This window comes from Martes martes (genome assembly GCF_963455335.1).
Source record: "Martes martes genome assembly, chromosome: 1".
Lineage (NCBI taxonomy): Eukaryota > Metazoa > Chordata > Mammalia > Carnivora > Mustelidae > Martes > Martes martes.
The window spans coordinates 45084413-45112145 of record NC_137888.1 but is presented as its reverse complement, the minus strand read 5'-3'; the positions used below and the strand labels follow the sequence as shown (position 1 = coordinate 45112145).

Below are 27733 nucleotides of genomic sequence, written 5' to 3'. Positions count from 1 at the left end.
CATGCTCAATCTGGGTGTCTCTGCTGGGATGCCCACCCTCACATCACATTCCCTCCAGTTCAAAACCAAACCTACTGCCTAAATGCATCCTCAACAAAGACTTTTCCAAGATTTAAAACACTCCATGTAAAGGCATTAAGAAGATAAATGTGTTGCCCTTACGTAACCTGAATATATTCAGCTTTCTAAATCTGTTCTTGGAGTGAAACTTTAATCAGTTCTTGGAGTGAAAAGGTTCTGTCTATAGCTCCCGGCCCTTCCCAAGAGATACCTTCACTTACCCTGCTTGGGTTCCACGGAACCCAAACAGTGACATGCGACTGTGCAGTAAAACTTAAAAACATTTTTCTATTTTCATTCTTAATTCTTCACTTTTGACTTCATGAATGTAAAATTGTAATTCTTCAAAGAAAAATAACACTCATTCATTTTGACTGTTTCTAAAATGCGCTCACTAGAAATTTAGTTGGTTTAGCTTGCTGAATTAGAAGTCCTACAAAATCCTTTCAAGATGGTACTTTCATACTGAGAGCTATCTATTTTGCTTTTAGTTAATACCAAGTAAGTATCTGTCTGCTGGTTTGACCACAAAAATTGCTAAGAAAATTCCTTTCCCAGTAAATATGAACTGCTTTCCGTGCCTTTTTCAGCCTTATCAATACTTGGGAGACTGACCAGACCACATTCTTTTCTCTCCACTGGTTTTTGTCCAACAGACAGGAAGTGTCAGTAGCCACTTAGTCTTTCCCAGTTGGTATCTAAAGGGCCACTGAGAGAGACCACAGACTGTTTCTATTCTTGTTCCTCACCCAAGACTATTCTTAGCCTGATACCCAGAATACTCTATCCAGGAATGTCTTGTGAAATAAGACTACACTGCTTAGGTTGGGATCAAAGTTTCTGAGTATGATGATCATCTCTGGAGTCAGCTCTGGTTGAAAGGTCTCAGTCACTACTACCGTTACACAGGGCTTAAAATCACCTCTGTGTAAACCTCAGCTCTGACTAAATGCCCTGATGAAATGATCATAATCAGACATCTTGATAATCCCAGATCCTCATTACTTCCTCTGCATAGACCCTATAAACATGGAGTGTGAACTAATGCTGCAAAGTAGTGATCCTGTTTTGCTCCAATTTAAAATTCTGAGTAAATACGATAGAAGGGAGAAACTAACAACCCTATAAATGTGGGTCTCCAAGGTGACACAGGTAACTGCACAAACCAGGCAAATTATCGTGTAACTTATCTAGTAGAGTAATAAAATGAACAGGTTATTATTGTTATTAAGCAACTGCTACAATTATGGCCAAAAATTTACCGCTAATTAATAGCTAACATTTAATAAGTGCTCACCATGTGCTAGGCATTTTATAACAGTCATCTCATTCAATATCCCAGTGGCCTTACAAAATAGTATTATTTTTCATAGATGAAGCAAGTGAGTAACTTTATTAAATGTCATCCAAAATGGTTAAAGCATCAAACTGGGATTTAAGCCCAGGTCTCTACACATTATTCTAGTTCCTGTGTTTTGAATTCTCATTTAAATATATAAATCAGTCTACATTTTGGTTGGATTTCATGAGTGAATCCCAACTTTACAGTCCATGAATAAATTATTCATATTTTTATATTTACCCATGTATCACTTCTGCCAACGTCATGTCATTCATGGTAATTAAACTGGACAAGAAAAAATCTTGTAATTATGCATTCAAGCAAAGTACTTACATAATCAATGGGCTTGAGTGATTTAACCCTTGATGTTGGGCAGCCACAGGAAGTAAGGTCAGCATAGAGGCCTTCTTCTAACACACACTGATTATCAGAAACGTCCTCTTGGTAATACAGGAGCCAGCTTAAAAACAGGCAGTGAGACAATCAGTCAAATTGCATCAGTTGGGAGGGCAGGCTCATCATCGTGCTGTGGGAACTGGGGGAGGAGTAGGACACAAACAACCAAAACTATCCTTTACTGACTGCTTACCTGCCCTGTGCCATATAGGGGTTAGATACGTAACCTGTATTACTACATTGTGTCCTCAATTCTATGAAGTAGAAACACATCCTTATTTTTATAGGCAACAAAACTAAGGATTAGAAAGGTTAGATGATTTGTCCAAGGTCTTCTCAACTGCTAAATGGCAGAGCTGAAATTTGAAACAGGACATCTGCTCTAGGCTACCAATATTAGCTTCATTCAGTGTCTTCACGTACAAAACCCTGGGATCAGATTATAGTGATTATTAAGTACTTGAACAGATTAGAAGTTCTTTTAGGGAAAAAAATCACTTCTATCCTCATTTAATGATGGGCTTGCTGTCAGTCTGGGGAATACAGAAACTAGGCTCTAAAAATCACACAGCAGTATATAAAATCTGTCACCTATACATCTACTAATGGAAATTTTTTTTTTTTTTTTTTTTTTTTTACAAAAGAATTAAGTCCATTAGAATCTTTGATAGTGGTATCTTCAATATATCACTCATCAGAAGTTTGGTTAGGAAATGCCTTTTTGAAAAGAAAGAGCCCAAGGGAGAAATGAAGGGGCGCTTCCTACTTCACGTCCAGTGTGTTTAAGTCCTAGCCCGACTCTCTAAGACCACCAGAACTGTCTTTGTGCTAGGCCAGGTTCACTCTGGACCACCAAAGAGATGCTCTGTAACATTATAACTTACTGTCATATCTCCTATGTAACTAGGCATTTTATCAAATGTTTCTAATATGTCAGGCATGGAGTTTCAGCCCTTCATATGCAATATGCATCATTTATTTGGCCCTTATAAAAATCCTTCGAGGGGCACCTGGGTGGCTCCGTAGGTTAAGGCCTCTGCCTTCAGCTCAGGTCACGGTCCCAGAGGGTCCTGGGATCAAGCCCCGCATGGGGCTCTCCGCTCAGCGGGGAGCCTGCCTCCCTCTCTCTCTCTGCCTACTTGTGATCTCTGTCAAATAAATAAATAAAATCTTAAAAAAAAGAAATCCTTTGAGGTAGGTACCATTATTATCCCTCCTTTACAGGATGAAACAACTAATTTTGGATAGTAATCCAATTTAAGGTTATGTATCTAGGAAGTGGTAGAACTGGGCTTCCATCCAGGTCTTCCAAGTACTTACACAACTGCCAGGGTTCCTATATTCTATTATTAAACTGCAGTTTAATAAACTACACACAGATATATACATATATAAAATGTATATTCTCTATATAAAGTGAACATATGGCTAATTTGTCCTAGATTTCAGTGTCAAGAAAAAACATTTTCCACCAAAAAACCTTCAATATTTCCCTTTATTAGAAAATGAAAATATATCTTATAAAACAATTTCTTTTATCTTAGTGGAGAAGAAACTCAGAGCCAAATACTAGTAACAAAGTTATTTCAGGTGCCCAGTATACATTTCTCTCTCACTACAGAGTTGGAGATAATCTAACTTATAGTGTCCTATCTTATGTGTTTTAATATTATAAATACCTTCATATCCTTTTAACATGCAGAGACAAGTTCAAACTAGTAAGAGCTATAGAAAATCTGGGAGAGAAAGACTGGTGGAATTAGGGTTAATCAAAAAGACTGACAGAGGGAATGGGGATGGGCTGACCCATAAATATATACTTGGTTTAGTATTAAATGGGGGCAACAAGCTTACATACCTATAAGAGGCCTGGCAGGTAATGTACATGAAAAGTATACCAGGTTAAAAACAAAACAAAACAAACTTGGAATATATTCTATAGCACATTGGAATCACATATGCCATTTAGTTAACACTCACTAATTACTCCCAAAGGTGAATGCTTCTCAAAGTTTTCAAATCTTCTGGGTTTTTTTTTTTAAAAGGTGAAAAAACCCTAACCCAAAATGTTGATAAATTTTTTTAACAGCGTGTGTAGGCCGAACAAATAATATCTGCTGGCTAGGTTTCCCTGAAACTTAGAGCCATTCATCGGGATCAGGGTTAGCAAAGTACAGCCTGTGGGCCATCTGTCCAACTGCCAGTTTCTGTACAGATCAGAAGCCAAGTCTGCTTTTCATGAGCTTAAATAATTTAAAAAAATTAAAAGAGCAGCTTGTGATATGTGAATATGCTATATGACTGAAATTTCAATACCCATAGAGTTTTCCTGAAACATAGTTGAGCCGTTCATTTGTGTAATGTCTGTGGCTGCGTCTGTGCTCGTAACAGCAGTACTGCGTAGCTGGGACAGAGCCTGCAAGGCTCACAAAGCCAAAAACACTTACTACCTGACCCTGAAAGAAAAGGGCTGTGGACTGACCCCTGATATAGAGGGTAAGGCAGAAAATACTCGGCGGAGTCAATATGGGAAGAGGGGAAGAGAGGGAGACACTGGAAGGACAGAATGGGGAACGGGTGGGGCAGGTAAGACTAACTGACAGTAAATCTGGAAAAGGATGCATCTGAACTCGATCTGACTGGTAGTAGAGGAGGACTGGGGAATGTAAAGCAGAGTAATAAAAATAATAAGCTGGATTGTGGGACAAATAATTGGGCTATGACCGGTTTCTGGTAAAGGATGGAAGGAAGATAATACTGGAGTGAAGCTAATCAGGAGACGAGTTCTTCAAGTAGAAGAAATGATTCAAAAGGAAAAGGAGAACTGACGAATCCAAGACATCTTAAAGAATGAACAGAAAATTCTGATGAGTTATTAGGTAGATACATGAAACAGACCTACCACTTAACTGCACACTTCAAATGGTTAATATGGTAAATTGTATTTTATGTGTATTTTACAATTAAAAAAATGAGGAAATATGTATTAGCCTTGGGAATCACATACAGTTCATTTACATCTGAAAAAGATCTAATATATGGCTATAGCTCAAAGAACGCAAGAGTTAATTTAAATTTATTAGAATTAATTTAATTAAATTTTTAAAAAATGACTAAAGTAATCATGGGTCTGACATTTGGTACGTGATCATGTGATCATAGGAAACCCTAACTTTGAAATCAGGAGTTCTCATCTGTGAGATGAGATTGATACATACTTTAAATAATTTTTTTTAATTTCACTGTAATAGGTCTACTATGGACAAAACACTAGTTTTTATATAACTTTCTATTATGCTATCCAATAGCATACAATATAAGCATTCAAAATATTTAGGAAATAATCTAAAATAACAGTAAGAAAATAAAATGACCACAATGCTCCCAAAGTTAGCTAATCAGCATTTTTTCCCTTTGTATTACACAATGGCCCATAATACAAGACAGGCAAAATTACTATAGGCTAATTAGCAACTGACCAAGGACTAAAAGACTTTAATTCACTGTGAATCAAAAATAATAATAAAACAAGTCAAGTATCTGTAAATTTAAAGGAAATTCAGTTATTAAACATTAGTAGAAAACACTCAAAACAAGCATACTTACCAACCCCGAAGAACTTTAAAAGAACATGGCGTGAATGAAGTCAAATCAGAAATTTCTTCTGTAAAATCTACACATTCACCTTGGAACCCTGGTTTACTGAATGCTTTGAGCTATGAGAATAACACAACAATTTAACAGAAAACAACTGCTTGACATTATCACAAAAGCAAATGAAAACCTTTCATTTTTTATAATTGTAAAAAATTCAGCAAAATTGGAGCACCTGGGTGGTTTAGTCAGTTAAGCGTCCAACTCTCGATCTCAGCTTAGGTCATGATCTCGGGCTCATGAGACTGAGCCCCCCATCAGGCTCCACGCTCATGGCGAGTCTGCCTGAGCATTTCTCTCCCTGTCCCTCTGCCACTCCTCCTGCTGTGCTCTAAAATAAATCAATCTTTTGTAGGTGCCTCATTAGCGCAGTAGGTAGTACGTCAATCTCATAAAATAAATCTTTTAAAAATTAAAATTCAGCAAAATATGAGTGTTTTATCTATTACCAATGGATCCTTGTTAAGGATAATATTCTCTTTAAACTTCCGTTGTTTCCTTACCCATTTCTGGAAATGTCACACTTACCATTTTCATCCATCTTTTTTTTTTTTTAAATGTTTTATTTCTTTTCAGCGTAACAGTATTCATTGTTTTTTCACCACACCCAGCGCTCCATGCAATCCGTGCCCTCCCTAGTACCCACCACCTGGTTCCCCCAACCTCCCACCCCCTGCCCCTTCAAAACCCTCAGGTTGTTTTTCAGAGTCCATAGTCTCTCATGGTTCACCTCCCACCCATCTTTTCCACCAGATTCTGGACACAGAGGCCCAGAAAACAATTCTACCTGTAAGATTAAATCAGAATCCCTTCTCCACTAACATGTGGTCCTTGCCCATTGTATCAATTATCCCTTGTGCTGAGACTACATGTTTAAGATAAAAAGCAATTTAGTTCTAAATATGAAGGCAGTTTCAGTTAGTATGAGGAGTGGTTGGTAAGCCTTTTCTCTTCCCAAGTCTCACTGATCCAGTTAATAAAAGGTTACAGGACAGAGTATGAGTGAATGCAGGCAAATGGGCCTGAGAGAACAAAGGGGCAGATGGCAGAGAAGATAACGACAATGAGATTAGCAGAAGATTTATGGTGAAAAAAGAAAGACATCCATGTATTTCAGCCAACGGGATCCCTTTTACTGTTAAGACTATCTTAAATATAAAGCTTACAGCTATATACAAGCACATTTCTACTTTAGTCCCTTTTGTTGAAAAATCCATGAAATCTCAACTATGATTCCCTTCAGACCAGATACACAATGATCTGCAACTCTAGTGGCCTTGGATCTATATAAGAGGGAAGAAAGAATTAATGAGCCCTATAAATATTTCAAAATACACTGGCGCTTTGAAATAAAACGGCCCACAGGTTCATCTTGCACAGGCTCGCATTGTAGCTAATAATCCATCATACTGAGGGCTGGGCAGCACTGTCCTTTCTCCCGCTCGTGTTGTATCAAGAACAAAGCAGCTTTGAGCCACTGATGTTTGCCTCCTTCATCTTCCCAAGAGTCCTCTTAGAGGCTGATAGCCTCTAAGTTCTGAGGAACCGCTTCTTGACTATCTCCTTCTGCTCTGACATCAAAGACCACCAAAAATCAGGGAAGGGGAGAATCAGCTCCCCTGGACCAACCATGGCGTGGTACAACCTGATTTGCCACTGTGAAACCAGTCTGCATTTGAAGCATTCAAACACCAAGGGATTCCCTGCCTTAAGGAGGTATAACCAGCAAGTTTCCATCATGGTCCTTCTGGTGGATACAGAGGCTAGCAACAACCAGGAAGTCCAAAATGAGACAGACTTCTGAAACAATTCCTTGTAGAAAAACAACTCCGTGTGTCCAGGGAAACTGCCCCTCATTTCCTTGATAAACACATATTTTGGTAAGTCATTTTCCAAACTATGTGTTTTAACTTAAAGACTTATAAAACAAAAGACTGAGAAGTAAATCACAATTTTACTTCCAAAAAATGCAATTTCTTCTACATGCCAATATCTTAATTCATGATTAAGAGTTGGAAAAGCCACATGAGAACAGAGGTCACAGCTGTTTTGTTTACTCTGCAACTACCCAGTTTGTTCATTGTTTTTATGTTGCTGAGCATAAGATTTATACTTCACAATTTCACTGTAAATCCAGACAAGTGACCATGCAAGTTAACCATATTTTGGATGGCGTATATATAGTAGCCAACTCTAGTGTTTAGTCTGTCTTTAGTCCCAGGAGCATTAATTAAAATATACACAGACACACAAACACACACACATTTGCCATAAAATACTTTTTGGATTTGATGGGTTAATTCTTTGCCCAAACTGAAAAACCAGGCTTAATGCTGATCTGAGCTTTTTTAAAATTTTTACTCCCCAAATGATACACAGTGCCATAGGGTTCACCCAAAATTCGATCAACCCCAGAGAAGTAATGCCTCATTTTGATTACCCTACAAATGTCTTGGAATAGAATTCTCATAATAATGTTCTGAGAATGTCCATATAGAAACTAATTCTGAAAAAAAAATTTAAAAAGAAACCAATTCTGTGCTTATTAATTATAATAATTGTGATTGCTACTCCTAGTGAAATTAAGTAACAATGCCTTGGTAAAATTAAGACCTGGGAAAAGCTAGGTGGAGAAGTCATATTCTGGTTTCCTTTTCAATATCTACCAGCCTCCCAAACAGAATTGTACAGAAAACACACATACACATATACACACACACGGTACCTCGGTTCTGCAGTGCCAACTGCCTTTTCATATATATTACTTCTTGGAACTACCAGTTCAGATAGAAACTACCACCATTTTATGAGGAACTTTTTGCACAGAGGCTTATTACGTACTTCTCATTTATGATCTACATGAATATAAATGTAATAGCTCTTTAATCTTACAAACTGAGAACTCAGAATTTTAATTACTGACCAAACACATAAATTGTGCTCAATTTCACAATATCAGAATAATTTCTTCAATGTAACTTTATTTTTTCCAATGCTATGATAATTTCTATGAGAAACTTTCTATTGCATATTTGACTTTCTGCAGCCCTGGGGCTTTCCTCACACAAACATGTTAATTGTTAAACAAGGAACAGTCTTGTTTCTATCAGTTTCTATTCTTCTATAACATCATAGTGTCTCAGGTGGTAGCGTTATGTATTCCTCACATCAAATACTTACTACACAGTAATTTTACTTCCCTGATTACTCATAGAGGGCTTTTTTTACTTAGAAAAGTAGCTATTCTTATTTCTGGTCTTTGAATTCTATAAAAATGGTCTGACTGCAACACCACGAAGAAGTGTTTTCCTTTAGTATTCTTCAATCTTATTGATATTTGCCTAAAACTGTCACTTTCCTATCCCCCATTCATGGTAACTGTTATAGATCCTATGACAACTCTAAAATTCAATGTGGCCAAATTACACAATATAAAAAATATCCAGTTGCTTTTTTCTCAGCTACGATCACATATAAAATGGGAGGGGCTCAATATCCAAAGAAACCAAAGTTTGTAATAACATTTGCAAATGGATTTGAAAAATATTCTAAGGGAAAAAAAAAGTCCTTAATTGTATCAAAGGGAATAACTTGTTAGAATTTGTAGAGAACTGTGCCTGACTACAACCTCCCTGAAAACTAAACTCAATTTTATAGGATTTAATCTAGTGAGATGTCTGATCTGCTAAGATAAAGAGATGGTGACATTATGAACATAATCCATATTGTTTTTTGTTTTCTTTGGAGAGAAAGTAAAAAAATTAAATGCCAGCTGCTATTATGAAGAACTATATAACAATACTGTATATTTTGAGTTGTCAGTTAGACTTGGTGATTGGTCTTCAGCCAGAGGACAAATAAGAATCTTTCAAAGGAGGTGTTCTGGGTCTCAAATAAGACATACCTCATTATAATATGGTGACACATCAAAAATTATATATTTATCAGAGTAACACTCATGTTTATTTATATCTATACATATGCATATTCTGGCTTTTCCCTTCTTATGTTGCTTGAGGTTCCATTTAAAATCACCAGCATTAAAAACAAAACAAAACAAAACAAAACAAAAAAAAACGCCTTGGACTTGAACTCTGAGATGTTATTTCCTCCTTAGTCCTCAGGGAAAATAACTATCCCATCTGAGCACAGCATCTGAATAGTCAATCTGACTATGAGAGCTATTTGTGAAGGAGAAAACACTTTCTAGTTACTGAATGGAACCAGAGTTTGCCAAGTTAGCCAAGAATCTCTTTCTCTCCCCAAGTAAAAACAAGCAAAACATTCTGAAAATTTGGTCCAGTGAAAATAATACAAACTTTGATACTAGGTAAACTAAGGAGGCTTTGTCTGCATGTTATTAAATATCTGGCTATCATACACCTGTCAGAAACACTTATTTCACAAGGCGATGGCTGAGTCAGATCCAGAAATATGAAGTGGGGCTGATTTCACTCAGTGTTTTCTGCTGCTTCCTCTCTCTTCAAGTCGGACTGGAAATACTATAAAGAAAATCCTTCAAGCAGTCTGCCCCAAACAAGGAAGTCCGTAAAAAAGAATAGGAATGTAGGAGGGAAAAAACAGAACTTACAAGAATGTGACTTTTATCTGCACTTAAACCTCAGAAAATGTGCAGTTAGGAATTATCCCTGCTTAACTCTTTAATTGCTCATGTAATGCTGATTCATGTACAAGTTCTTTACAAGTTCACCATAGGAGTTTTCAAAGATCTGAAATAAAGATCTCGCAGGAAGCATCTCCAAGTATAACAACTTAACTATATTCAAAAAGGAAATGTTCCCAATAGGCCTGCGCTAACTAACTAGAAAATAAGAAACCTGAAAACACTATGAACAGAAACATGGTTACAACTAAGCTAACTTGAAATAGAGAAACACTGACATGAACATGAAAAATAAAAACACTCAGAGAAAAAGATTTAGCATTATCTAAAGTCAGCAAATGTCAAATATTTAAAATTAATCACTCAATTGGGTTTTAATAGAAATTTTTCCAAATTTGTTAAAATAAGACAGAAGAAGCAAGGTCTCTCATTCCCTCTTACTCCTGTGGATGTACTGATTACATGATAGGTCTTCCTCTGATGCAAAATCCTGAAAATGCTCTAGCTGAGTGGAGTCAGATGCTAAACAATGCCTATTTTCCTACTTCTAGCTGTGTGAAATGACACTTACGTTCTAAATCTTTGTTTTCTCATCAATAACTGGGATTAATTTTGACCTCACTGAGTTTTTAGAAGCATAAAGTAAGTGCAATTTGTAGCCCTCAATGGGTAATAAACGTCAGGCTCCAGAGTGTTGCCCAATCCTTCAAACCATTAACACACTAGAAATAAGCAGGGCTACAGTTTTACTTGTGCTTTTAAGAAATGTTTGATTTAGGTATTAAAAATACATTTACATAATAAGCATGCCCAGACAGCCAGTTCTCCATGTTAAGTTTGCTCCTCCAAAGACAGCAGAAGGTGCTGTGCTGAACAAGAATGTGACATTGAAGAACGGACAGGCAGGAGGAAAGGAGGGGCAGAGGTTCAAAATGATCCCAAAGTGGTCAGAGCTAAAGCTCTATGGGGAGAAAACAAAAGGAAATGTGACAAGTCCAGGCCAACAGAACCTGTCATGGAGATGGGTACTCTGCTGCCCACAGGTACCAAGTACCAAATAAACTGCCCTGATTTATAGACATAAGAAATTTATCTGATGGAAAGAGAAAGAATTAAGACAAAGAGCACAAATGCTTTTAATAAATAGTAAATCAAGAAAATTGTGAAACATACCAAATGTGGAGGCTCATTTATTCCAAGTGGTTCCTGAAACATATATGAAAACATTTTAAAAACCATCATCATGTAATCTTAGTTGCCTTTTTGAAAGTTTTAAGATACCATTTTAAAAAAAGGGGAAAAAAGGTCTAATTTACTAGATTTCTTGAACTGGTTATGACCCTCAAATAATTTATTGGATTATAATAATTTTAGTATTTATTCCTTACTAATGCATTTTGAGTAATGTAGTGGGGGGGGGGGTAAATATGTGTATCAATGACCATCAGAGAGAGAGAGTCTGAGCTTCTTGCCCTTACCATTCCCACACTGTATCATGGGCACCCTTCTTGGGGTATGTATTTTCCACACTGGCCACACTCTTTCATAACTGCATGACTCTGCACATGAGATTATTTCCCTCTTTGAGGATTGCCTTTTCTGTGCCACTCCATTGTCTAGCAAAAGTGCTTTTATCCCTTAAGATATCACTTAATGCAGGAGTGGCATGATGCCCAACTCCCAGGCTCTGAGGGCTCCTTCACTGGCTCCCGCAGCGCTGCCTACACACTCCACCTCACTAATCATACCACAACCACCTACACATTAATCTCCTCTAAGAGACAGAGGCCCATCAGGGCAATCTTATTCATCTTGTATCTCCAGTGATCAGTAGTGTCTGACATATGAGGCATGAAATAAATACTGTTAAAACAATGATCAAATTATAGTCATTGATGTGCTCCTACCACCTATTACAAGCTCCCTATAGAGTCTAAGAAAATTCATATGCTATTTCATTTTCTCTGTATATTCACATAACATAATCCAGCAGTTTCGCTTTTAAAAATCCTGTTCCAGGGACGCCTGAGTGGCTCAGCTGGTTAAGCAGCTGCCTTCAGCTCAGATCATGATCCCAGCATCCTGGGATCGAGTCCCACATCGGGCTCCTTGCTCGGCAGGGAGCCTGCTTCTCCCTCTGCCTCTGCCTACCACTCTGTCTGCCTGTGCTCGCTCGCACTAACAAATAAATAAAAATTTAAAAATCCTGCTCCACATAGTCAAGTTATGCCATTATATGCTCTGGAATTGGTTATGGTCATTCTTAACTCACCAGTTGGATAGGTCGTATTGACATGATTATATTATTTGATCCTCCCCAGTCAAAAAAGCATTTGTATTTCCCTTTCTCTAAAATGTACTGTTCTCCACAAAAGAACTTCTGCTGGTAAGCAACCCATCTAGTAGGGGAAAAAAGGGAAAAAGAACAGAGGTAATACAAACGCGAGCAACCGACATTTTTAAAACCAAAGAACCTCTCAAAGTTCCCAGAATAGGAGACAACTTACACGCCACTTTTAACATGAATGGATCTTGTTTCACTGCCAAAGCCGACTTCTTCCAAGTCAGAAATTTCCTGATTTGTAATGTCAATAAACTTCCCACTTTCTAGGTCAGAGTCAAATAATGTGACAGAAGATTCTATAAAATTCTAAAAAGAGGAAGAGGAAAGGTAAGGAAAACATATGGATTTTGTTTCTTATGCTGCTGCATCTTAGCACAATTTCCACATGGGATAATTTTACACAAATAACTCCAGGAAAAATTTTAAATGGAACTGGAACAATTTTAATAGTTGCTACTCTTCAATACTTTAAAGAAAAAATGAGTTTGGATTTACTTTAATCAGGAAAACAACATTTTTATATATAAGTGGGAATTAACCAAGAGTTGGTAAATTTCTGGGACTCACAAACTATTTATTATATGTTACACTAATAATAAAGGAAACTAAAGTTTCACTTGTGCCTAAAGAGTAAAAGCCACAGCATGAAATAGAGTTAACATACAATGTGCAATTGGCATTTTGGGGGAGAGGATTTTATAAGCTTAAATGTAAAAGAAAAAATGATGGGTATTAAGGAGGGCACATATGGCACAGAGCACTGGGTGTTATATGCAAACAATGAATCATGTAACATTACATCAAAAACTAATGATATATTGTATGGTAACTAGCATAAAAAAATGAAACTTCCTTGACAAAAGATCAAAAAAATAAAAAGGGAAAAATTTTAAACCCTTTATAGTTAGATGAAATATTTAAAACAAAAAATATCAGAAGAAATTTTAAGACCCTAGTTGATAAGTCAGCCAAAGACATAGACAATTCATGAAAAAGATAAGCATTAAAAACAAATAAGCAGGGGTGCCTAGGTGGCTCATTGGGTTTAGCCTCTGCCTTCGGCTCACATCATGATCCCAGGGTCCTGGGGTCCAGCCCCGCATAGGGCTCTCTGCTCAGCAGGAAGCCTGCTTCCCCCCTCTCTCTGCCTGGCTCTCTGCCTACTCATGATCTCTCTGTCAAATAAATAAATAAAATCTTTAAAACAAAACAAAGCAAAAAACCAAATAAGCTAATGCCAAATTTCACCAGTAAAAATGAAGAAATTCAAATTAAAACCATTATAAATTTTCACTTTTTAAAGTAAGTTAAGAAGAACCTAAAAATCCAGTTTTGTCTGATAACACTGCTGGTAGAAAAATAAATTGGATAGCTATTTTAGAAAGTAATTTATAAATACATTTTAAAAGACTAGTATTTTTAAACTCTCCAATACTGTTGAAATTTTCTTAGGCTAGAAAAAATTTCCTAAAACTAAACAATGGGCAATTTATATGCAAAGATGCATTTTTTTATAATACTGAAAAGCTATAAACAGTGTAAATGCCCAAATGATGTATAAACATATACCTTTATGCATCTTACCTACGGCTTGATGGAATATAATTAAGAAGAAGCTAACAGTACATTCAATACTACTGGCTAAGAGCTTTATGTGCATTATTTCCAAAAGAACTACCACATGAGATTATATTACTATCATTCTCATTTTCCAGCTAAGGAAAGTAACTAATTTGCCTGAGGTTAACACAGCTACTGAGTGGCAGAGATTGAATTTGAGTCCAAATTTATCTTCCTATCTACTACCCTAAGCTCTTAATCCCTGTCGGATAGAATGAAAGAACTTAACTTACATTTTTTCAGCTCTTTATAATAGATTTCATAGTTGGAAAACACAGAATACATCATTTTAAAAAAAAGAAACATGGGTGCCTGGGTGGTTCAGTTGGTTAAGCATCTAACTTCCACTCAGGTCCTGATCTCAGAGTCCTAGGATGGAGCCCCCATTTTGGGCTTTCTGCTAAGTGGGAAGCCTGCTTCTCCCTCCCCACCCCACTACCACTTGGGCTCTTTCACTCTCTCTCTCAAATAAAACCTTAAAAAAATAAATAAATAAACAAAATCTCTTCCTCGGTCCCTACTACTTTGTTGTAAGTTTCAGATCTATGGGAAATGTTATCAACTTCTATAAGTCTCAATATCAGTTTTTCTCCCCCCTTTAAAAATACTATAAATTTGGGGTGCCTGGGTGGCTCAGCTGGTTAAGCATCTGCCATTGGCTCAGGTCATGATCTCGGGGTCTTGGGATCCAGCCCCACATCAAACTCCTTGTATCTCCCCCTCCCTCTGCCGCTCCCCCTGCTTGTGCTCTCTCTCGAATAAATAAAATCTTTATACACATATATATTCTTAGGTTACATTTGCTATATACATATATATAGTAAATGTAACCTAAGAAAAGATTTCTGAGATAAACGTTCACTTTATATGAACAGGCAAAACAGTGTCAGAAACAAAAACCAAAGCATCCGTAAGAAGAGGGAAAATACACTTAAAATAATTTCCTCATTTACTACTCAGTTGTCAAATTCCAAGGATTTAAAGATTGTTCATGTAACGAGATCAAATTTCATTTAGACTTTTTTTTTTTTATTTTATTTATTTATTTGGCAGACAGAGATCACAAGCAGGCAGAGAGGCAGGCAGAGAGAGAGGAAGGAAAGCAGGCTCCCTGCTGAGCAGAGAGCCCGATGCGGGGCTCGATCCCAGGACCCTGAGATCATGACCCAAGCCAAAGGCAGAGGCTTAACCCACTGAGCCACCCAGACGCCCCATCATTTAGACTTTAGGATAAAAGATAACAAAGGATTTTTACCTGAAATCTTTATTATAATTCATAACCCATAATTATATTTTTAATTTCCCCTTGACAGTAAACCTTTGAAACCTGAGGATATGTGTTCCCTTCGTTACTTTCACAGGGTTCTTAAAAAAAAAAAGAGAGCTGCTGGGGATCTGGGTGGCACAGCCAGTTAAGTGTCTGCCTTTGGCTTGGGTCATGATCCTGGAGTTCTGGGATTGAGCCCTGCATCAGGCTCCCTGCTCAGCGGGGAGCCTGCTTCTCTCTGTGTCCTTCACCCCCCTCTTACTCCCTCTCTCAAATAAGTAAAATCTTAAAAAAAGAAAAAAAAAAAAATCACCCAGCTCTCATTTACCTCACCGTCCCCATCCCTCCTTCTATTAACATAACATGTTATTCTCAAAACACTTGTACTTTTTTATCATTATTGAGCTCCCTTGAGCCCTGAAATTTTACATATATGTGTAATATACATGCATAAACATGCACATATATACATATATAAGCACACACATTATCTATTTTGACACAGATTTGCTATTTTGCCAATATAAACATATATAAATGTAAACACACACACACACACGTGTGTGTGTGTGTGTTTACATTTATATATGTTTATATTGGCAAAATAGCAAATCTGTGTCATATATGTGTGTGTGTGTGTGTTTACATTTATATATGTTTATATTGGCAAAATAGCAAATCTGTGTCATATATGTGTGTGTGTGTGTATGTATATAAATATATATATATATATATATATATAAATATATATATATATATAAATATATATATATATATATATATATATATCTTAAAGCAAGGCTTTAATAGCCCATGAGTGATTTGCCTTAAAGTCCTCAGGGTAAGCCTTCCAACTGAAATACATTTACAGCCTGGGTGGCACACCAGCAAATCTGGTTGTCCTGACAACATAAACTTCCATCATCTGAAGAACCGGAACATGACTGTTTCACATGAAAGTACGTAACTAGCTCAAGGTGGCCATGAGGATACAATGTGATGAGCTGAAGGGGGCCCTGTCTGGGTCCTGGGCAGGAACCACTATCAACAGCCACTAACCAATCAGGCCCAACCATAATGGGAGGGTCTTCAGCAGTTCTCAAAAATTTATATGGACCTCTCCTCCCCTAATCTGGTGACTCTGGAATGTCCCATCTCTGCTTCTACTTCTGCCCCTACAACTGTTCTGTACTCTCCATGACGGCTGCAGGAATAGGGGAGCGAGGATAAGCTGAAATGCCAAGGTTATTACTTTGTGTTGGAGTAAAACAGGACAAGACATTAAGAAATAAATATGGACATGTGCAGATGTGCTGTGTCTGTGCCCTTTCATTAACAAATAACTTATGATGCGATGTACTTTACTTGAGCAATGATTTGCACAAGTCCTACCGTGTGGGTTGTGGGAGAGTGAGCCGGCAAGCAGGCTGGGGCTGCTTGGCAACAAGGCTGGAGGTGAGCAGGGAAGGAAGAAGGGATCTGCTATCACAGGACCCAGTCCAAGAGCTGACAGCATACGATTTCACAAACAAATGTACTCGTGTGACTTGAGTTTGTGTCCTTTCTACTCTGCCTGCTACTCCCAGAGACCTGGCTGAGGGCCACAGGCCCCTCTTAAGTAGCATCACTCTCTTCTTTACATTTGCTTTTGTGTATTCATGGCTTTGCTTGCCTTACTAAAGCTTTTGCCTTCTATCTTATTTCTAAGTACTTTTCTGAGCCATTCTCCTGGTTTTCACACTCTCCGCATTTTGCTCTCAAACCAACCAAATATACAGTGTCTGATCTGGTTGACTAGTTACCATCAATACGGTGTCCCTGAGCTCTAACTCTAAGCCAAATCCAATCACCTGGGGCTAAATCTCCAGGGATCACATGTATGAAGTGTGATATAAAATATGCAAAAACCTACAAAACGCAAAAACCAAAACCTCTAACTGCCTTGTTCAGAAGGTGACTGCAACAGGCACTCAGAATCATGTCCATGGTAAGCATTATGAGGTTTCCAGGTTACTAGCATCTTGCTTTACCAGGCACAATTAAAATAATTATGAAAGTCGTAAGTGGAGCTCTGTTGCTTAAGAATGAATAATGATGAAACGAACTCAAATCTGTACTCTGCTTTCCATTTTGAAAGCATTTACATCCAAGGGAAAATCTGGATAGCTTACTATGGTCTCTAGTACAGAACTCCCCACTGTCAAAAACAAAAACAAAAACCAATGAGCAGATGCTTCAGGACCAAAGATATGCCTTTTTAAGGATTTATAATTGGGTGTTCTTAAATTCCATAAAATCCTACAGCTGAACTGCCCTGGAGCCCTTGTGCTATAACCCTCTGGTGGACAAAGTAATGTGAGACACCAGTGGAGATCTGGTATACCCATTAATTCAGAAGAAATAATGATCTCCATTGCATACCACCTGGTTTCAAAGATCTGAAAAGAGGCCCCAAGACTGAAAATCTTAATAAAAGCAAATCCAAAAGTTAAGCTAGTATAAAACTGAGGAAAAATAAGCATACCAAGAAAGTTTTACCCAGGAAGCCAAGGAAAAAAAAATTCCTTTTTAATCCCTGGAGCCTAATACTCCTATATTCTTCTGGACCTCTCCTTAAAAAAAAAAAAAAAAAAAAAAAAAAAAAAAAAAAAAAATTAACTCAAAGTCATTATGTATCTGCCTAACTCATTTGGAATTAGAAACATATTTCCCGTTGTCTTCTCCAAGTGCTCTGTGACACAGATTACATTATCCCTAAGGAAAATGTCCAGAATTTGACCTTAGTAGATCCAGAGTGTTCTGCATACTGAAGCCAAGACATTAGAAAATTGCATTGTATTGTACAGTTTCTCTATCCTTTTGTTTATATTATTTCAACTTAGATCTTACATGTAGCCCTTCATTCCTTCCCAGGTTAGGAACACTAGGAGAATTGATATCAAAAGATGTCACATGTCAACTCTACCTTCAATAGTTACCTTCAACAGTTACCTTCAATAGGCTATGAGAACCATAAGAGGTTTTTTTCTTTTTAAAGATTTTATTATTTATTTGATATAGGGATAATAGCGGGGGCGGGGAGGAGAAGCAGATTCCCTTGAGCAGGGAGCCCCTCTTGGGGCTTGATCTCAGGACCCCAAGATCATGATGACCTGATCCAAAGGCAGACGCTTAACTGACTAAGCCACCCAGGTGCCCCAACAACCGCAATAGTTTTTAAAATACTATGCCTAACTACATCATAAACTTAAAATTTTCAGAGGTAGATCTTATGTTATGTCTTATCACAAAAAAATTAATAATAAGGGGCAGAAGAAAACTTTGGGAGAAGATGGGTAGGCCTGTCATCTGATGGTGGTGATGGTTTTACAGGTGCACACTTATCCACAAGGTCATTGAATTGTATATATTAAATATGTACAGTTTTTGTATGTTAATAATATCTCAATAAAGTAAAAAAAAAAACAAACTTCTCCCCAACTATATGCTATATCTGAAGAATATAAAGTATTTCAACTGAAAATATTTTAGTGAACATAAAATTACAAACTGTCTGAAAGCCATGTAAATATTTACTATACATATGTATTGATCTGCAATGTGACAGCTACATATGAAATGCTAATAAGCCTTTGGTTGAATGAAATCCAGTTTTCTGCTAAGATATTTTTTTAGTCTAATCATTCTAAAACAACAACAAAAAAGGATAATTTGACATGGGCTCTAGAGTAAGATATCACAGCTCTACACTTGGGCATGGTACCTAACCTCTCAGATCCTCTGTTTCTGTACCTGTAAGATGAAGATCATAAGAGTATCTCATGGTCTTTGTGAAGATTAAGTACAAGTATATATGTAAGGCCATTAATAAGTTCTTGATAAATGTCAGGATTATAATGACGAGGACGATAATATCTTTATAAGCTAGCAAGTAGTCTTTTAATTGTTAAAAAATCTTATTTTAAGAGAACAGAGGATTTTCTAAAAAGGGCATTTTCATTTACTTATATAAAAATGGTATCATTATTTTTGTAAATGCCCAAAACTTTTCTGTGTAACAGTAATCAATGTGCCAATTCCTGCCGATTTTTCCAATGTATATTATCATACTGTCTATACCAAATACCCTCTGATTATTTAACTATATAGTTATAGTATTTATATCTCTTCACATTTTCTACTATTGGGAGACTTCAGTGAGTGACCTAGGGTTTTATTATTTGTTTGTGTGTTTTAGTCACAGTCATCCTGGGAACGTGCCATCACATTCACTGTTGAACATTTCTAGAATCAGCAATGCTTCTGTTCAACTGTTTTTTAAATAAAGAGGGAAAAATTAAAAATTATTCAATATTAGGTGGAAGACACTTTGAATCACGACCCATAGTTCCCTGAATGCATGTGGTCATGAAGACCTAAAATAAAAGATGAAGGTTCTATCTTGTTTTGTCTTGCTTGCCTTTTAGTGGTCAAGTAAGGAAGAGCTAGGTAGAGAAAAACCCTTGCAGAATAGGATTGGTGGACTAAATACCTCAAAAGTTATCCATTGCTCAAGCAAACTCAGTGTCCAGTCTTCAGTGGACTGTCCTATATGTCTTTTAGGTAGAACTGGTTTCCAACTCACGTTCTTACTAAAAAAGATTACTCACTTCCCCCCCCCTCCAAAAAAAGCTCCCTTGTTCCCTATGCTTTTACCATTCTAGCCCTTCCTGCCTGACCAGGTGAAGGGCCCCAACAGACAAAAACCTGAAGGACCAGAGCACACAACCAACCTATGTTTACTCAAAGTCCATACAGACCCCATAATCACTCTTCACTTCAATATCAATTCCTTCAAAAAGGGCTTTGGAAACCATTCCAGACAGTTTAGGGTTTACATGGATACAGATTACTCTGAAAAGAGACTACAGTGGTAAATCTTAAGAAAGTATGTCCCTATGAACACATTAAAAAGTCTCTAGAGCTGGTGAGGAAAATGAGCAATGTTTGACAAACCCTGATATCCTACAGAACTCTCTAACATTTATATATTTTCTGTGACCTCATCAACTTCCACCTGGAGTCCTGTGGTGTTCAGACTTACCTTCTCCACCCCAAGCATTTTCTCAAGAGTTACAAAGAAGATCTTCTGAAACTTCTAATCTAATCTTGCTCAGTAGGCCTAAAATCCATCAGAGGCTCAAGGTCAAATCAAGAAAAAAAAAAATCTAAACTCTTCAATATGCATAAAAGACCCTTCATTATCTGGCTCTTAGTCTCATTTTCCCGAAGTTCTGCTTATTAATATCCTGACTTAATTGCATTTGCCAAACTCACCAGTTTCACTTACATGGGGGTTTCTTAATCTCTGCGCTATTAACATTTTCGATCTGATGACTTTTTTTTTTTTTTAAGGTTATTTTCACAGAGAGAGAGTGTGAACACACACAAGCAGGAGGAGCAGAAGGAGAAAGAGAATCTCAAGCAGACTCTGCTGTGCTCAGTGCAGAGCCCCATGAGGGGCTTGATCTCATGACCCTGAGATCACGACCAGCAGAAAGAAACCAAAAGTTGAACACTGAACCAATTGTGCCATGCAGGTGTCCCTGGACCTAATAACATCTCGTTGTGAGAAGGCCGTCCTGTGAGCTGTGGAGGTTTGGCAGTACCCCTGGCCTCCACCCACTAGATGTCAGTATCACACCCCACCCCGCACCCCAAGTCATAACAATCCAAAATGTCTCCTGACACTGCCAAATGCAGTGGGGTAAAGTCACCTCCAGCTGCGAGCCACTGACTCACATCCTTGCCTTTTATATGTTAATCTCTTGCTAAAATAGCACCTACACCTTTCCTCTTCAGTCAGTCCTGGAACCTCTTCACTTGGCCAATTCTTGAACCTGAAATTTTGTTCAACTGTTATCTTTTCCTATTCCCAAGTGGGAGCAGTTGACATTTCTCTGGTGAGTACTTTGTGCTTGATCCTATCATAGGCAAACATTATCAAGCATTTATGAAAGTACTAGTTTCCCTATCAGACTGCCAGCTCTCCAAAAGCAAGGACAGACACTCTGGCCACCGTTTCATCAGCATCTGACACAATCCGGCTCATGAAACAGGTGCTCAACAAATACTTAAGGAATTGATGGATGAAAAGCAAACCTAAGTATTCATTAAGAAAGGCAGGCAAGCCATATAAGCAGGTCAGCGTAATGCTTTCAGGTATTCCAAACATTTTATAACCTCATGTTCTATCACAACTCATGTTTGGCTTTCATGGACAGAAAACCAACAGAAAATTAAGAATAATGATGGTAACTCACAGCTTGTAAGAACCGGAAAGACAAGATGGGGCCACTTAATGCCCCACAGGCATTACTGTCTTCAAAATCTCCTTCTTCAAGCAAGAATTGCTGGCCTTTAAAATGTTCTTTTTCATAGGCAACCCACCTAGAAATACAAAGGACATCCAACTGAGCCATTAATAAGATTAACTTTAAAAAAAGAGAAAATCATGATAAAGCACCTCATTGTATATCATTGTATTTTAAAAAGCAACACATTTGTTTTGTTACCATTTATAAAGACAGACAGATGTTGTATGCTTCACGGATCAACAGCTTTATAGTTTGGAGGATTTTCCCAACAAAAGGTTGTTACACGATTGTGATAGAGCAATGCTCGCTAAATGTTTGTGGTTTGACCTGATACCACATCTCAATGTGGAGAAAGGATAGTCTGCCAAATAAAAAATAATGGAAAGCACCAATAGCCAATGAGTAAACTTATAAACCCATTTTGAGATTCAAAGATAATTATTCTTATTTTACTGACAAAGCCCTTCTGGAATCACAGAATGATTACTGTATTTAGCATTTATTTAGGTTGTAAATCAAAGGAACCTCTCACTGGGTTTCCTATCAAAAACACATTACCGGTGGGTTTAGCAAAGAGAAATGCAAATGGGCTGACATTAGTCCTGATGGCCTACACATATAAGAATACTTCTGTAAATATTTACAGGTGGGCAGTGTTGCTCCCACCATTTTATCAGTGGTGATAACGGCAATGGGTAGCACTTTAGCAGAGTACTTTCCAGGGACACAAGTTTTTTTGTTTTTGTTTTTATTTTTATTTATTTATTTATTTTTTTTAAAGTAGGCTCCACACCCAGCATGGAACCCAATGCAGGGCTTGAACTCCAGTGACCCTGAGATCAAGACCTGAACTGAGATCAAGAGTTGGACACTTAACTGACTGGACACTTTCTTGACTTCTAATCGAAAACTGTATAGAACACTGATAAACACCATTAGTCGTTAAGTTCCTCCATGAAACTTACCTTTTTAATGGACTAATTCACAGTAGCTAATGAATGTAATGTGGGCATAGATGGTTCATCACACATGCTGACCAGCTTCAATCTGCCTTTTGAAGCACTTTGTTGTTAGAATGGGACCCCCTCCAATGGGGCAGATTCTAGGATGACTACTTTGGGTTGGGGACTTCTGAATTCTGGGGCTTGACAAACAAAGCTGGGTAGGGCTTGACTACTGTTGTTTTGAGAAAATGAAAAAAACTACTCCAAAAATTGTTTCCATAGGGTACAAAACAACAGTAACCACTCAGCAGTCATGAATCCATCCTTGTTCTCACCATGTAGGTGTGTATGTGACTGGGGAAGAAGAGGTCCACATACATTGGAATAAACATCTTATACATCTTAGTGGGTTTGTAATATGTAAAAAGACCAACATTATTTTATTCTTAAACTATTATGTGGAAATAAATTGCACAGGAAAACTTTCAAATTCTAAATGTGGCTTTCATTTATATAAATGTGGCTACTCAGAACATGCCTTTAATATATCTGAATGGGAAAAATAATAAAATATATAGAAGACTTTAATATTAAAGACAGATTAATAAATTATTACATGATGATAGTTCAAAAATCTGCTCAGCTTTTTAAAAAAATTTTAAGAATCAATTTGTATATCCATTTGGAATATTTAAAAACAGATGTTATCTGAGAAAAATGAAGAAACATCAACCTCACTTTCCCTAGATTCCTCAAGATGGGACAGAGTTCCTACTACCTGCAGTTAAACAGTTAAAAAAAAGTGAAAAATGGTAGAAATAGTGGGAAAAAAATGGAAGTTAACTGTTCACTTTTTTTTTTTTATTTGAGAGAGAGAGTGCTCACACAGTGCAAGCCAGGGGAGAGGGAGCAGAGGGAGAGGGAGAAGCAGACTCTGTGCTTAGCAGTGAGCCCAACACAGGACTTGATCCCACGACCCTGAGATCATGAGCTGAGCTGAAATCAAGAGTCAGATGTTTAATCGACTGAGTCACCCAGGAGCCCCTCAACTGTTCACTTTTAAATGGGGACATGAAATTTTTCTCCTGCGTTCTATTTCAAACAATAATATTTTCTTAAAATAAAAATTAAAAATTAAAATTTTTTTTTAAATTAAATAAAATTAAAAATTAAAAAAATTAAATTAAATTACAAAAAAACCTCAGAAAACAATGCAAATCATGATCTAGTTAATGGGAAAAACATTCAGATCCCAAAGGGAAGAAAAGGCAAAAATATTTAGCAGGGTTAACAAGAAGGGTATGTATTCATAGATTAGAGTGCAAATAAATAGGACACAATAAAAATTTATCCAAAACATATTTGTTCTTCAAGGGCCTAAATTTTTTTTTTAATTGAAGGATAAAGAATTAAATGGTTACATTACAATATGTTGACCAATTTTGGATATGTTCTACATATCTAACATATGGCACATTCTCTTTTATTTCCATATTGGCTAGTGTAGCCATCACTAGATTTACTGCCAGAAACTGCAAAGTCTAAGTCTTTAAATATAGATTCTTGAGTGATCTTAGACCAGTCATTTAACACCTATGAATAAAATGGTTTAGTAGCATCTTATGATAGAATAGCATGAACAAGTTTTATAATATTACTGCAAATAATAAGACATCAATACTTAAATTAAAATGAACCAATATTCCAAATAAACCATTGTATCAACAAAGAGACCAACAGTGTTTCTAGAGGAATTCTAGCACTGGGTCGACAATGGCAAATAAACTACGAAGAAAGCTTCTTCTGATTTTTATCTTCCAGGATACAAATACAAAGGCACATCCCAATGCAGTCACAGATTTTTCTGGGGTACCTGCCCCAGAAACTGCTGACTGAGACTACGATGGTAGCAATGATTGGTGACACTTGGGTTTATACTGAGAGGTTCTTGGGGGGGTGCTTCCTCAAAAACAGTACAGGGCCAGAGGGTAACCAATGTTAAAAATCCTTGACTTGGTCAGGAAATGACAGATGCTGGCAAGGATGTGGAGAAAGGGGAACCTTCCTACATTGTCGGTGGGAATGCAAGGTGGTGCAACCACTCTGGAAAACAGCATGGAGGTTCCTCAAAAAGTTGAAAATAGAACAACCCTATGATGCTGCAATCGCACTACTGGGTATTTACCCTAGAGATACAAATGTAGTGAACCAAAGGGGCACGTTCACCTGAATATTTATAGCAGCAATGTCCACAACAGCCAAACTATGGAAAGAACCTAGATGTCCATCAACAGATGAATAGATAAAGAAGAGGTGGTATACACACACACACACACACACACACACACACACAATGGAATACTATGCAGCCATCAAAAGAAATGAAATCTTGCCATTTGTGACAACGTGGATGGAACTAGAGGGTATTATGCTGAGTGAAATAAGTCAATCAGAGAAAGACAATTATCATATGATCTCCCTGATAGGAAGAATTTGAGAGGCAATGTGAGGGGTTTGGCGATAGGGAAGGAAAAAACGAAACAAGATGAGATTGTTAGGGAGACAAACCATAAGAGACTCTTAATCTCAGAAAACAAACTGAGGGTTGGTGGGGTAGGAGGGATGGAGAGGGTGGTTGGGTTATGGACATTGGGGAGGGTATATGCTATGGTGAGTGCTGTGAAGTGTGTAAACCTGGCAATTCACAGACCTGTACCCCTGGGGCTAATAATACGTTATATATTAATAAAAAATAAAAAAGAATTTTAAAAAATCCTTGACTTCGGAAACACACAACCTAGGCTACTTCTTTGATGAAGGACTCACTGCCAAGATCCTCAGCACAGAAGGTCAACTAAGATCCACAGAATAGAGAAAACTGGGGTTCTCATTCATGTCCAAAGTTTGTAAAAATAAATATTTTTTTTTGTAATTTTTATCTTCTATATTGTGTTTAGAAAACTGTTTTAAGTTTTAGAAACTATTTTCTACACTTAATCTACCTCAAACTCTCTAATAAAACAAGAGTTCACAGAAAAGCCAGTAGTGACTAATATTTTTTTTTAAGAGTACCTTCCAGAAGGGAGGTAATATTTTTAGATTAAGACACATTGTTTATGCTTGGCTTGGCACATTTTTTTATGCTGATCTATAAAAATTGACTAAATATTAAATCAAATTTGTAAATATAACACTCACACTCCACCGATGACACGAATTGATCCAATTCCATGAAAATCCCCATTATTTTTTAAAAACTTAGGGACAGAATCTATGTGTTCACTAAACTCTTTGGCCTGTCCACGGAAGTGAGGTTTTTCATAAATAATAACCTGAAAGATATGAAAGAAAATTACTTAACATGCTTGTATTTTGGAATAGACACAAAACTCATTTACTTAAGTGAAACTAAAGACTCCGACATAGGCACCACTGTCCTTCTTATTAATATTTACAATATAGCATGCTGTCTGATATTCACAAGGAATATGTGAGTTATCATAAAGATAAAATATCTTAATAGCATGTTTCTCTCATAATAACAGTCAAATATGATGCCATTGTTCTGGTTACCCAAATCCTAGGACCATCTCAAAGGGTAAACTGTCTTATAACGGACACTTAAATTAACCAAGCTTAGCTCACTGTTTGGAATTTAATACAGACCTGCCTTATATGTGCTGAATTTTCCCTATTAGAAAAAAAAAAAACCTCTCTACAGAGGTTCTATGGCACAATAAATCATCTACTGGATTGAGAAAACATGGCCGCTTCTTATAACCTAACTGCTTCTATGGCAGTTGCTAGGCACTGAAAAAAGATATGCAAATTCCTGAATTTGAATACAAAACTTTCTAATAAAAAGAAGTGATTGAAAAAATTATGGTGTTTTTTTGGATACTAGTTTCATATAGGTGGGGGTAAGTACAGCGGGAAATCCATTCCTAGCATTTCATTTACTTCAAATTTGGATTGGTACAAATATTTCTCTTCTGCCATTTTGGTGCTCTTTACTTTCCAAGTATGACCCACCTGCCCTTAGTATGTGGAAGTGACAACGGCGACAACAGCACTCATCTATCCACACTCTGTCACCTGGTTCTATTTGTGGCTGATGGCATACGTGGTGTACAACGGGCAAAATAAGGCCCCATACTTAAAAGCACTGAACAAGTTATAGCTTCCCTGTTTCCAAAAATTGATAACATCAAACAAGCTGAAAAAAATACACAGTACTGCTCCTATTTTCCAAATATTAAATTTTCACAGGGTGCTATATTTGAAGTGAAGTTATATTTAAGACTTTCTACATATGCTGAACCCAATCAGACTAAGAAGCAGTAATTCTTTGATGAGTAAGCCATCACTGTATGATAGTTATTTCATTCATATACCTCTACAACCTGTCAAACTGCAAACACTGAAGGAAGACCGAGCCTGTCACACCTGAAGAGCCTGAGACAAGAGTCGCTGAGAAAGCGTCAGAGCTAATCCTGTATCTTTTAGGTCACTGGGTTGAAAACCTTGGCTAAGTGTTATTAGAATCACCTGAGGAGCTTTGACCATATCCCAGACCAATACAGGACTAAGTATTTTTTTTAAACTTGGGTATATATGACTCCAACAAGGTTACTAAGTCTTAAAAGATACCACCTATGTGATTAAGAGAATGGTGGTCAGTTCAATCAATTAAGAAGCCTCCAGAAATAGAATTGGAGGAGCTGTGTCTTGTTTTGCAGGACAGGAAAAGGATGGATGAATCCTTCCCACGCCTGCCTCTGGAAGTGCTATAACCTAGACAAGCAGAGGTCTGTTTGCATCTTTGATCACTGCACTGGTTTTCTTTCCATCTCTTTCAGACACATTTTATAATTCCATTTCCTTTTCTTTCCCCAAATGTGCTTAATCCTGGTGCCACTACTGCTCCAATTTTCACTGCCTCGGCTGTTCCCTTCAGATACTTAGACTTACAATGTTGTGAGCATTATTCCCAAACGTCTGCTAGATACCGCCACTAGAATGTCAAGCTGCCACCTCAACTGCCCCCTCCCCATCAACTCAAAAATCAAATCTATCACCCTTCCATCCTGTATTTGGTGTTTGCTGTGCTTGACCTCCATCCTTGC

At 37.2% G+C, this 27733-nt stretch overlaps 1 protein-coding gene across 2 annotated transcripts in view; it reads right to left on the bottom strand.

Annotated features, from left to right (window-relative positions):
- CRYBG3 (crystallin beta-gamma domain containing 3) overlaps window positions 1–27733 on the bottom strand; it is a 117067-nt gene that overhangs the window by 28012 nt on the left and 61322 nt on the right. For both annotated transcript variants that reach the window (XM_080800719.1, XM_080800720.1), the window contains 7 exons: window positions 25806–25939; window positions 21610–21736; window positions 12584–12726; window positions 12349–12475; window positions 11250–11282; window positions 5405–5514; window positions 1736–1862 (listed from right to left, as the gene is read on the bottom strand). In XM_080800719.1, the coding sequence (XP_080656845.1) occupies window positions 1736–1862; window positions 5405–5514; window positions 11250–11282; window positions 12349–12475; window positions 12584–12726; window positions 21610–21736; window positions 25806–25939 (801 nt within the window). The remainder of the gene's footprint in view (window positions 1–1735; window positions 1863–5404; window positions 5515–11249; window positions 11283–12348; window positions 12476–12583; window positions 12727–21609; window positions 21737–25805; window positions 25940–27733) is intronic.